General features: G+C 53.1%; 4 protein-coding genes across 4 annotated transcripts; 3 read left to right on the plus strand and 1 right to left on the minus strand.

Moving 5' to 3' along the window:
- Positions 1–1,982: 1,982 nt before the first annotated feature.
- On the minus strand, positions 1,983–3,746 carry BZA05DRAFT_46714 (uncharacterized protein). The gene is made up of 2 exons (XM_051487806.1): positions 3,071–3,746; positions 1,983–3,016 (listed from the first exon to the last, which is right to left on the minus strand). Exons 1-2 carry the CDS (start codon positions 3,611–3,613, stop codon positions 2,336–2,338), a joined length of 1,224 nt encoding a protein of 407 aa, XP_051339419.1. The 5' UTR covers positions 3,614–3,746; the 3' UTR covers positions 1,983–2,335.
- Positions 3,747–4,385: 639 nt separating this feature from the next.
- Positions 4,386–5,769, plus strand: BZA05DRAFT_46701 (ORMDL family-domain-containing protein). Its single transcript, XM_051487804.1, has 5 exons — positions 4,386–4,715; positions 4,876–4,988; positions 5,061–5,209; positions 5,288–5,384; positions 5,535–5,769. The coding sequence occupies exons 1-5, from the start codon at positions 4,589–4,591 to the stop codon at positions 5,577–5,579; spliced, it is 531 nt and encodes a 176-aa protein (XP_051339420.1). The 5' UTR covers positions 4,386–4,588; the 3' UTR covers positions 5,580–5,769.
- Positions 5,770–7,600: 1,831 nt separating this feature from the next.
- Positions 7,601–8,738, plus strand: BZA05DRAFT_398202 (ankyrin repeat-containing domain protein). The gene has a single exon (XM_051483695.1). It carries the CDS (start codon positions 7,636–7,638, stop codon positions 8,713–8,715), a length of 1,080 nt encoding a protein of 359 aa, XP_051339421.1. The 5' UTR covers positions 7,601–7,635; the 3' UTR covers positions 8,716–8,738.
- A 318-nt stretch (positions 8,739–9,056) lies between these two features.
- Positions 9,057–11,305, plus strand: BZA05DRAFT_398203 (actin family). The gene is made up of 6 exons (XM_051483696.1): positions 9,057–9,552; positions 9,643–9,767; positions 9,841–10,165; positions 10,217–10,391; positions 10,467–10,606; positions 10,873–11,305. Exons 1-6 carry the CDS (start codon positions 9,241–9,243, stop codon positions 10,933–10,935), a joined length of 1,140 nt encoding a protein of 379 aa, XP_051339422.1. The 5' UTR covers positions 9,057–9,240; the 3' UTR covers positions 10,936–11,305.
- The last annotated feature ends 1,271 nt before the right edge of the window (positions 11,306–12,576 follow it).

Genomic DNA, 12,576 nt, shown 5'->3' on the forward strand with positions numbered 1-12,576 from the left:
CCCTCTTTTTCAAAGCATACTTACCATAAGAATGGCCCACAGCGTCGCCCATTTTCTCAAATTTTCCGGTGTATCACGGAGTGTCGTTAATTTTGCCGGTGAACATTCAAAACCCAAATTTTACCTCCACTATCACTATTCAGGTGAAGAGCAGAAAGTTATCTGGTCTTCACGGGTCTCTAAGTTTAAAGATTTGCCATGCTCGATACCAGACTGATCTGTGGCTTAGGAAAGTGTCCTAGAGCCTATATAAGAACCCGGATGGACAGCATGCGTTCTTAACGTTTATCATATAACGTCCGTCGGCAAACAGTTCGTCCTCTACACCACGACGGGCCCCACAGACAGGGCCACACCTAGGGTAATAGATACACCTGTTATGCAGAGCGACAATTCCCCGCCCGACCCTGAGTACTTCAACAACAAGTTATCATAACAAACCTACTGCTGTTTCGTCCTGACTTCCCACATGTTCTCCTCCATGGCCAAGTAGAGTACATGCCGGTTCGTACGCGCAGCCAGGTTTACTTGCATGTGCGGAGTATCAGCGCGCGCAAGGGTTCCTCACATCAGGCAGCTTCCTTCTTCCTTCGATCTTGGAGAAGATCTGGGGAAAGCCAGAGCGTGCACGTGTCGATATTACCCGAGCGGATATCCAGGGCTTTGTTTTCGCTCTGAGACGGAGCAGTCACAACACACCGTGGCATGGATCTTGAAACGCGAAGATTCATGTCACCTAAGCATTCTTGGAATAGTAGGAGCATGGGACTCGGAGACCAGACAGGGGGGCAGGGTGGATAGGGGAAGCTGTTATGGATGATGTAAAGTAGAGGTTTAACCTGCAATGGCGAGTGATACTGTGTGTACCTTTGACGAATCCCGGCACTTCATCTGTGATCGTTTGGCACAATGCATCTCATGTGGTCCCGCGCGCGCAAACGAGCAACTTCCGGTTAAGGAAGTCGATACATATCCTTCGATATCCTTTCTCCCCACACTCCTCGCCTCGCCTCCCCCCCACTTCGTCACATATGCATACATCTAACCTTACGGCACCGAGATGCTCTTGGCGATAACTCCTCTCGAGCTTAAACTCTAATATATGCACTAGTATACCAGACACCGCACTCCATCAACTTTAGCCAGCCAGCCAGCCAGCCAGGCAGTTCCAGCGAAATCTGTCAATGTCGAACTGGGACTATGAAACTGTGGGGGTCACTGTCTGGCACCGAATGAAACCCGAGCAGGGTTGTCACTAGGGTGGGCTACAGTCCATACTTACCGGGCCCGGGAAAGCCGATCGGTCAGTCCGGGCGTGGATACAATACATTATACATGCCCGAAGCCTGTGCCGTCTCGGGGCGAGCATTGGACGGACTGGTACCCGGCGGCGCGGGAGGGAGGGAGGGGGGGGGACTATTGGGCCCCCGACGGAGACGTCCGCTGGGACGAAGAGTCCGATGCTTCCCGGCTGGAAGGCAGATATGCATACATACCAAAAACAGACTGACGGAAGGGCACTCGACTTCCATGTGGCAAAAACCATGTTCAAAATGCGGCGACCAAGCAGTCCAATGTCCATGCCAGGCCCAGGCGTCACTGGACCTCAAACCTTCTGCCCGGTTATGTATGCAGGCACACCCGAACACGACGGGACTATATAATAACGTATGCAATCCAGTCTCGGTCGCAGGGAAGCCCAAAGGTGGATCCGACACTCCATTGACTGCCCTGAATTTGAAACCCAGGTTTCGTGGTAGCTACGAATACGCCAGAACGTCGCCGTAAAGGCTTGTATGCAATTCCCGAGGCTGGGACCGGCCGGGTTTCCGTTTCCCCTGCCTCATAGGTACCTACTATGCGGATCTGCCATTCAAGATCTGATTTGGTCCCTACATAGAAGAAGAAAGCTTTGGAAACAAGCTTTGCCAAGAATTTGGTTGGATATCATATGTTCAAAACTCTCCAGTTGCACAGGTTCTCGCTCATGTCTTCGGGGTCAATTGAAGATGTTTCCTTTCACACTGTCTTCAAGCTCTCTTAGACTTGCGAAGAAGGTATGTACAATACAAGCTGACCATCCGGCCGAAGCATTCTCTAACATGAATGTCTCCCACAATTATCACCCACATACCGCATTATCAGGTACCGAAGGCGCTTCACCTGCGAAGGCAGTCATCGATGTACTATTTATCTTACATGTATGTAGAAGACATACCCAACAGTCACACATCAACTAACCGAGAAGAAAGCAAAACTACAGTCTACGGAGGAAGAAAGAAGATTACACCTAAACGCCAGGGAGTCCGGTTGGTAGTGCCAGCAGTGTCGCAGTCTACCGCTGACGCCATGTCGGCTTTTCTGGTAGATTGTTCGGCCGGTAGGAGTTCCCGTTCCTGTTGCCTCCTCCTCCTCCTCCTCCTCCTCCTCCACCACCCCCCCCGCCGCCGCCGCCGCCACTACGGTAAGAGTTGTAGCCTCCACCTCCACCTCCTCCCTGGTGTGGTCTCGGTCTGGTGAACATCGACTGCTGCGGCCTGCTGTTCCGCGACAACATCCCCTGGTTGTAGGAACTGGAGCCTGGATGCGACGCGATGCGCGCATCAATGCTCTGCCTGTAGACACCGAACGGCTCAAACAGCGGGACCATGTTTTGGCTTGTCGCCATCCTTCCAAACGCCCTCGCATCCGCATATTTGGGCAACTTGGTTTCGCGATCGTATTCGGCGAGCGAGAATTCATCATCTGGCGCCACGTACTGGAACGCGAGCATGCCGGAGAAGGAACTGGTTTCACTAGAACTGGTTTCCTTCCGCCGCATCGATGCGAGCTGGGGACAGTCGTAGCCGTAATGGCCCAGGCCAGCACAGTTATAACAATAGGCGCGGAGTGTGTATCGTTCGGCCGGTGTCTCGCGACGCGCTTCGGATCGCCAGTCGTACGGCTGTGAGGGAGATGGGCTGGTGCTAGGACAGGCGTTCGAGAAGTGTTTATTGTACTCGCCACAGTGTTTGCACTAGGGTTGTCAGCCTACGATCCAGAGGGCAGAAATAGTGATGGGACAACATACAGTCAACTCAGGACACGCTTTGCCCGTGTGTCCCGGTTCGCTGCAAACTGTGCACAGCCTCTCACCGCTCAGCGCAACAATCGGTTTAACCGTGGGCAGGATCCGAAGCTCACGCTCAGCCGTGTCGAACATTGGGCGGTCCTCCTCTCTGGTCATCAGCGGCAGCTTGTACGGGCGAAAGTATTTTCGCTGGAACTCGTCCTCGATGAGGTTGGGCACCGGTGTTTCCTCCGCTTCCCCCTCCTCGACATCGCCGCTGCTATCCTCGTCGCCGTCGCCAACGACCGCGGCAGCACCTGCAGCTGCTGCGGTCGTGGCTGCCGAACGCGCAGCTTTTCGCTCTTTGTTCTTAACTCTTTTGCGCTGTTTCTTCGCTGCTACGCGAGCGGCATCGGCGTCATCGAGCGCGGGAGTGGTCGTCACCTCACCCTCCTCGTTGCCTGGAGGAGAGTCGGGGCGTGGTCGCTTTTTCCTGGCCATGGAGGTGTTGGTCGTGTCGCTGTCGCTGTAGTTGACAAGATTCGCAGGCGTTCCGTCCGACATGACTACTACGCTCGATTCCGCCAAGCCTAGCGTTGGGAATGTTTAGGAGTAGGGTTTGAGTTTCGTGGAGTCTTTGACTTGCGTGTTGAGAGTTGGAGCGGCTGATAAGGGATGGAGGTCAAATTTTTTTTCTTCAAGGTTTGAATTCCTGTGGGGCGAGACCTTCACTCTACTGTCCTCCACGAGCGTCTTTGAATTGATGCATCATCCATCGACCCGCCCCCATGGTGAATGCTGCTGCACACACGTACGTAGAGTATTTGCCATCACATCAGGTCCCATCCATCGTACTCGAATAACGCGACTCTGGCTTGCTTTCTTGCTTGTTCCCGCTGTTCCCGCTTTGCTGCAGCTGGAGGAGGCTCTTCTCTTTCTCTTCCGTCTCTTCCCCTCCACCCCTTTTGTCCATTTACCCGGACCTCGTCGAAGCCCCTTGTTACCTGGCAACGTGACCGATCTCTGCAACCCCCATGAGTAGAGTAGCTCTCCAAACGAACAAGAGAACCAAACATCATCACCCACACTCCACTGCTTCCCACACACCCCCACCCGAGAAGGACCCCGAACATTCAAGCCAAACAACCCCTTGCAGAGCACCTTCACCAAACCTCTCCGCCTCCCCTTCTCTTCACAGTCTTTCTTTCAAGCCCGTCGCTGTTCCGCTCACTCACTTGCTCATCCCTTGATTCTTCCGGCCCGGACAGGCAACCCCCCGTCTACCGTTTAGCTCCCTCATCTCGGATCTGCACCCATCGAACACGCACGCATCGAACACCGTTACAACCGTAGTTCCTGTACATCTGTCAAAAAACCCATCCCCCACGATATTCCATCCGCCCACAACCAGCGAAACAACAATCCCTCTCACGCCCCCACGTCCACGTTTCGATCAACATAACAAGCTTTCAGCGCCCCCCACCGCAGCCGTTCAAAATTCCTTCCCTTCTCATCCCCCGCACCGTCCCTACCGGCAACATGTCGGACGCTGCCCGGCGACGCCGTTCCAGCTCGATAATATATACGGAACCCCCGGAGACCATTGAGCAACGGTCCGATCAAGCCGCGCTTCCCAACCTGAACGCGAGCTGGGTCAACTCCAAAGGTACGCTGTGCTGCAGTCGGTGGTGCTGGTGGCTGGGGGTGACCGCGCGGGCGTACTGGCGTGCTGTCGTACCATAACTCGCCCCCGGTGTTGGTTGTCGCCATGTCGTTCCAGAGGAGGGGGCTCATGTGGCTAACATTATGTGTGTACAACCGTATAGGTGCCTGGACTATCCACATTGTCATCATCGTATGCCTCAAGATCTTTTACGACTCGGTTCCGGGAGTATCACAGGAGACGAGTTGGACGCTGACCAACATCTCCTATATGTTTGTACGTGGCACACGATCTCCTGCCGTCTTCCCGACGCCCCCGCGAATGAATCATGGCTGATAGCAGGCCTAGGGTTCGTACATCATGTTCCACTGGGTTCACGGAATACCATTCGAGTTCAACGCCGGAGCGTACGACAACCAGAACATGTGGGAGCAGATTGATAACGGTGACCAATACACGCCGACAAAGAAGTTCCTTCTGTCGGTCCCAATAGTATTGTAGGTTTCATCCGGTGCCATATGTGCGCGCGCCTATGAAAAGACATGCAGCTGACGGGATAACGTGTTGCCGCGCAGATTCTTGATGAGCACGCATTACACACATTACGACCTCACGTACTTCACCATTAACTGTCTGGCCGTCCTAGGAGTTGTGATTCCGAAATTGCCATGGGTTCGTGCACCCTCCTGCCCCCACCCCCAAGCCACGCGCTCAAGCCACCTATGCTGCTTTTGTGGCGTTAGCACGTGATCGCTTGTTTCCACTTCACCGATCATCACTCTTTAATTCCCTTTTTCGGTCGCACACTGACACTGCGAATAGACCCACCGTATGCGCATCGGCCTCTTCTCAGATCCGGAAGAGTAATGTATTCGGCCGAGGTCTGATTTTCCTACAGTGTTCTTTTTGGCTTTGGCAGCAGGGGTAACAAGCGAAAGAAAAAATTCCCCGTTATTCTCATCTTCTCTAAAATCCGGCGTTTATTCTCTCTGAATCCCCCTCACTCCCTCAATGTGTGTTTGTGTGTGTGTCTGTGTGCATGTGATCTCCTTTTCTGCCTGCCTTTGTCTGTGTATGCCTGTGTTTGCTTCCCGTACCGTGCGTGTTTTGCTCGCTGTTTCTCTTTCGATTTCTTTTCCAACCACTCCTTAATACGTAACATTGATTGTAGTGCTTCCTTTTCGTCGTCTTGCGGGTGAAGATTGTTCGCCATTGTTCTGGCTTTTGCGTGTTTACCGGTATATCTTTTACATTTCTGTGCGGTGGCGGTGGTGGCGGTGGTGATGGTGCTGGTGGTGGATTGTATACATACTTAGAGGGCGAACCGAGGGGATATGAGGATATTTGCGCGTTCTTTTAAATCGATTCGACGTGTTATGTAATGCCGTTTTCCTCATGTTGGATGGATGAAGGATGAAGGTGCAGAGTAGATTGCCGCCATAGACGCCGTACTCTAACTGCTCTACGGTCTGAAGTCTGGAAGGGAAGGGAAGGGACGGGCCGCGGGGCCGACTTGCCGGCTGGTAGCCTGGCAGGAGGCTGGGGGCTGGGAGTTTCACTTTCACGTGTGATCTCGACATAACAGGTGTATAGTACCAAGAGGTGGCTGGGATCAGCGACGGAGGAGGACTCAGGCCTGGGGTTCATAGAAATCACTCGGCTTCGCTTAGGTACGGTTTCTTTTGTAAAACTAAAACGAAATATCCTGAATCATTATTGCAGAATTCAAACGTCTGGTGCAAATGAAAATATGGTTATTGAACAGTGGAGCGGGGCTAATGCTGATCAGTGATCAGAGGTGATTACCGATATATAGTGGCTCAATGCAGCGGGGTAAGTGTCAAGTGTAGAAATTATTCGGCGCCTTCTATCCACTCCTTACATCTGGTCGTGTAGTCTAGACTACTGTAGTCTTTGGTACGACGGAATGGAACGAATTGTCGGCTTTCAGATGCAATCCTACGGTCTACCAAGGAAGCAAACAGGTTATGGGACTGGACCGAAGTTGTCCTGGCCGCCCGGACTATGTAAAAGTTAAAACGCTGTGTTGGACAGGACTTCAGTCTCGGTTGTCACTCGTGAGCGGGCAAACTCGGATATATCACAGGTTAATCCAGGAGGACGGCGGGCCGGTTCGCATACATAGACTACCTAACTACCATTCTTCCAATTAGGATATCTTCAAAGAACTCCTTATGCTCGGCTTGAAGTACTAGTAGTTGAAGCATGATTGTCAAGCCTCATGTTTATCTGTGTGTGAACTCAGAAGCATGGAAATCTCTTTTTTGGTTTTGTTTAATCATCATTGCACTCTACGTTGGTAGATCATGGCAGATTACATATCCATTTCCACCCAAGCCGGGAGACCTCGAGAGGGGAAATAATACCGGTATATACAGTGTTGGTTACGAAGGCTACGATCGAGTGACTCCGTAAGTGCAGCCCCGAAATACCATCATCACTGGGATTGGTCCGTGCGGGAGTAGTGAGGCGGGGTATCATACGAAGAGCGGAAGAGAAAGCGGCTTCTGATAGTCAGGATTTGTTCATACCCCACTCAGCCCTGGTGTGTAGATAGGCTGCGGGTGAGGATCGCTACAGGGGTTCACAACTAAGGCTATCGTCAGCTACCACGACAACTCTTGTCGACAGAACTGGAGCACTACCAGTATGATCAGAGTTTACGAACACCATTCCAATGTCCGCCTCATATTAAATGAGCTGTCAGACTTTCATAGGAGAAATTTCACCAAGCCGCTGCCTAGTCGTCCAAGCTCTCCGGAGCTAAGCGCTAATATCTAGGCACATGCGGCAGTGTAACAAGGCGCTGGGGCAGTGAGACGGGATGGCGCGGCTGATTTCGGTGGTATAAAGCTTATCCACCGCCACCGTGGGATCTCACAAACGATCGCCATTTCGAACCATGTCACTCTCTCTCCTTCCAAACGAGCTGCTACTCTCAGTCGCCGGCTATCTTGATGACCCCGCCGACATCAAAGCCTTCCACGCCATCTCCCGAGGGTTCCGCTCAGTCCTCGAGGCTACCTACCTATCCGTCTGCGCAAGCGCCGTGAGCCAAACGGAGCTTGATGTAATCAACGAATTCGGATACAAAGTACCCTGGGCCACCGAGGCTCTCCCCCCAAAGCTACTTTGGCTTGCCATCGCCAAAGGTTGGAACCACCTCGCCCGCACCTCCATCACCTCAGGTGGTGCCCCACCCTCGCAGATCTACCGTCCGGGCGTCCCCGGAAACTGGTACTGCCCCATCACGCGCGCCGTCTACTTTGGCAACATCGAGATTGTGCAGTTCCTCCTCAACTCGGGGGCCAGCGTGATGGGACGGAAATACGCTGATACGGCCCCCCCTCTTTTCCCGCGGCAGCATGTCACACCGCTGCACCATGCCGCCAGTCAAAAGAACATCCCGCTCATCCACCTGCTCGCCTCCCACGGCGCAGATCTGGAGTGGCTTTCGCCTGACGGCCTCACGCCGCTGATGTGCGCCGTTGCCGACCCGCGCACCGTACTCGAGATGATCAGCATAGGCGCGGATGTCAATGCGCGCTCATCCCGCGGGTTCTCGGTGCTGCACTGCTGTGTGGGATATGAAGGCAGCGGTGGGAAGGTGCGCTCCACGAAGACCAATACCTCGTTCCACGACCTCTACGTGGGCCGGAGCAGAGAACACTCCCTGCATAGGATCCACGGGAGTACGTATTTCGCCTATGGGCACTCGATGAAGGCGTTGCTGGCGAACGGCGCGGATGTGAATGCGCAGGATAGCGTTGGAGATACGCTGCTTCACTTGGCGGTGGACTTGAAGCTAAGGGACGTGGTGAAATTGCTGTTGGAGGCGGGCGCAGATGTGACTATTGTGAATTCGTTTGGCCAGACTGCTGCCGAAAGAGCGCACCCGAGTTTTTTGGAGGCATTTGAGGAGGTCTCTGTGGGGACTGTAGCACGCCAAAATCTATTCCCTTTACTCCGGCTATGTGGATAATTTGTGTTTCTTATTTGTGTTTCTTATTTGTGTTTCTTATTGTGTTTCTTATTTGTGTTTCTTATTCCGTAACAATCTATTCCTGATCTTTGCTGCAGAAGGCGTTCTTTCGTGATGAAATGGAGCTCCCTTTTCACCGTGCTTCTTCACGGCATGCGGCTCCGGCGCATGGTATATCTGCTCGCTCAAGGTTTTCGTTTGGGCGGGACCCCGAGGAAGCGAGAAAGGCGAAAGTGGGGAAGGAGGTTAGTTAGCTCCATAGCTTAAGTTTCACCGGGTAACTGAAGGCGGGCACGTGTGCGTGGCTGCATGTGGGGATTGCTTGCCCCTGTAATTGGTACCAACACCACCTCCATCATTTCTTTGAAGCACCGAGCGTTGGACATAATCCCCCTAACTATCCCGCATCACGACCCACAAGACGACTCACGAGACAACCCAAGGAAGATCATCCAATCTTCACTGCTATAGAGTGTGAAGGGTATCCTACCTTGACCTGACAACCCTAGTTAGCCAGCTGCGACAATGACCGGCCCGGACACGCTGCTAAATCAACCGGTCGTTATCGATAATGGTTCGGGAACCATCAAAGCGGGCTTCGCCGGCGAAGATCTTCCAAAAACCTTCTTCTCCTCGTTCGTTGGCCGACCAAAACACACGCGTGTTCTTGCGGGAGCTCTAGAGGGGGATGTGTTCATCGGGAACAGAGCACAGGAGCTTCGTGGGCTGCTGAAGATCAAGTACCCATTGGAGCATGGGATCATTACCGATTGGAACGATATGGAGAGGATATGGCAGCACATCTACAGTGAGGAGCTGAAGACGCTGTCGGAGGAGGTTAGTGAGCTCTTTCCTTGTGAATGTGTGGAGTTCGCAAGAGGCAGATGGAGAGAATGTGGAACTGAGTGCCTTTTCTGGTGGATATAGCACCCTGTGTTGTTGACCGAAGCACCATTGAACCCACGGACGAATCGGGACGCCGCAGCTCAAATATTCTTCGAGACTTTCAATGTACCAGCTCTCTTCATGTCGATACAAGCTGTTTTGGCGCTGTTCGTTCTCCACTACTCACTGCCAATGCTTCCGTTCATGTGATAGGAAGCTTGCTAATTATATTGCGGTTAGATATGCCTCCGGACGAACCACCGGAATAGTCCTCGACTCTGGCGATGGTGTCTCCCATGCCGTTCCTGTATACGAGGGTTTCGCTATGCCCGCAGCTATTCGACGTATCGACGTTGCCGGACGAGATGTAACAGAGCACCTACAGGTGTTGCTACGGAAATCTGGTGCTATTTTCCATACATCGGCTGAGAAGGAGGTTGTGCGTCTGATCAAAGAAAAGACTTGCTTCGTCGCGCTGGATCCAAGGAAGGAGGAGAAAGAATGGGCAGGTGGTGGGGTTGGAAGGCTCGAGGAGTACCGACTTCCGGACGGCAACCTTCTGAAAGTAGGCTACTGCTCCTCCTGGTGGAAGATAAAAGGGCTGATTAGTGTGTAGCTCGGTTCGGAGAGGTTCCGAGCATCGGAGATATTGTTCGACCCTGAGCTCATCGGTCTGGAATATCCCGGTGTCCATCAGATTGTGGTCGATGCCATCAACCGGACGGATATGGATTTGCGGAAGGCTCTGTTTGGGAACATTGTCATGTCTGGAGGATCAACGTTGACTAAAGGTATCAAGCCCCCCAGCATGGACGGGTCCCTTGGATACGGCTCGTAGTGGTGGTCCCCGACTGACTTGTGCCTAGGCTTCGGTGACCGACTGCTGAGCGAAGTGCGCAAACTGGCTGTCAAAGATATGAAGATCAAGATCTTTGCACCACCAGAGCGTAAATACAGTACTTGGATAGGAGGATCGATTCTCGCCGGTCTGAGCACATTCCGAAAGGTACGTAAAATCATGCCATTTCTGTCTCATCCTGCGAACGCACACCGCGCAATTGCCTCTCCGCGCAACTGCCTCCCCGCGAGTGCGCGGTTTATATACAGCGTGCTGTTTGGTCTCGGGTGTTGCATAGCTGCATTTCCATTACGTTTTCTCCAAATTCGCCGCGTCCCCGAACCCTGCCCATGCTACTGAACGGCTGGCGACGGTGACAAGAAGGGGACTTGATACACCATTATGTAACCGTGACTGACGAATATGGGTCACAGATGTGGGTCAGCATTGATGCATGGCAAGAGAATCCGGAGGTCATCCACACCAAGTTTACTTAGGACTCTCGTCCTAAGCTACCTACATTCCTTTTTTCCACCGGCAAATGCACCACCTCCCCCTTGCCCTGGTACTTCCCTCCACCCTCCACCGTCTTTCCCGTATCGACTGCCATTCGACACATGGCCGTGAAGCATACGCACCCTTACTTGTGATATCTACGGCTGTTTCCAGGAATCTTGGCCAGATTTCTACCCTCACGCGCGTTAACTACTACTACTTTACATAATCAGAGATGACCACCTTTCTTTGTTGCTTTTTTGCTCCCGTCGCGCTGACATAGACCCCGGAATGCAAGCGAATTGCGGGGGAGGAGAGATCTGGGGGTCGCATGTCTGTACTTTACATACCTAGTGGAATTGATGGCGTACGTAATACCTTGCAGGTCGTGCATGTTTCGCTATGGTGATTTTTGTCTCCATATTGCATACAACCTTTCTAGATCATGGCAAGACGTTCTCCGGATATCCTGCCTGCCGTCTAGATAACTGGCTTGACGCTGAGACCTACTTCTCCCGCCTGCCGTCTGCCGCCTAGGCACTCGGCAATTGACGCACTAAGCTACATACACAAGCGACAGACTGAAAAGAAAAGACACCCCGCCCAGCCTACTGCTCTCACATCTTCTCCGCTTCGTCCTCTGGGGTCTCCCGCTTCCATAAATCCAGGAAAGCCTCTACATCCACCACGGCCCACCAGGTCTTCCTTCCCGTCCACCTTCACTACCAAGCTCTGACCGCCTACTCGCCGTCTCCTCATCTTCGGTCCTCGTGGGCGCCAGCCGACCGTCATATATGGTGTGCAGGAAGTCGAGAATTGTCGGGCTGCATCTCTCGTCCGCGGAGAGGGCCCCAATCCTCGTGCGATTGCGTCTTCCGACCTTACCGGCTTCCCACTCAAGCTCTTACCACAAGATCTTTTGCTCTGTCATAAAACCACTACAAGTCCCTGCCATAGTGAGAGTGAGAGAGAAAGTCAAGTTATTTTGCATGCAGCATTTCTAGACTTTGGTGAACGAACAAAAGGGACCTTTCCTGCCCGCCATGATAGGTCGAAGTGGAGGCTCCGCTACCTAATCGGTCCGTTGCGGTGCCGCTGCGTACCAGGTAGAAAGTTGTGATGCTATGTACATTCAACCCCCGCTCCTATCCGCACAACCCACATGCCTATACAGTACCTCGCTGGGCACTCCTCTTCGACGCCGGAGGTCTCGCTCTCGTCATCGGCCATCTCGTCCACGCGAGCTTTTCTTCCAAGTCCGTCGACTCCAGGAACTCCAGCACTTAGTACTTCACTGCAGCGTTCATCTACGAACAATCCGGCCATGCTCCATCGTCGCCGCTCTCGCGTGGCTTCTTTCCTCAATCGCGACCACAGGGTCGACTGCTGCGCTTTCCAACTAGCGCAGTTTCTGAAGACGGTTTCCCGGGTCTGCCTGGCATGGTGCGTCCGGCACCTTTCGTCCTCCCGTTGTTTGGTCCGCTTCAGGTGGGTGGAGCTGAGGCCGTGTCCGGGCTTCAGCTAATAGTTCATACCGAGCGGCAAGGCTCTTTGAGCCTTCGCTGGGGCGGGGTCTGGAATTTTCTTCGGCATGCGTCTAGGGTCGAACCAGCGTGCTTTTCATTTTGGATAGTGCTCGCTCA

This window comes from Tricharina praecox, assembly GCF_024521635.1.
Source record: "Tricharina praecox strain CBS 144465 chromosome Unknown BZA05scaffold_12, whole genome shotgun sequence".
Taxonomy (NCBI): Eukaryota; Fungi; Ascomycota; class Pezizomycetes; order Pezizales; family Pyronemataceae; genus Tricharina; species Tricharina praecox.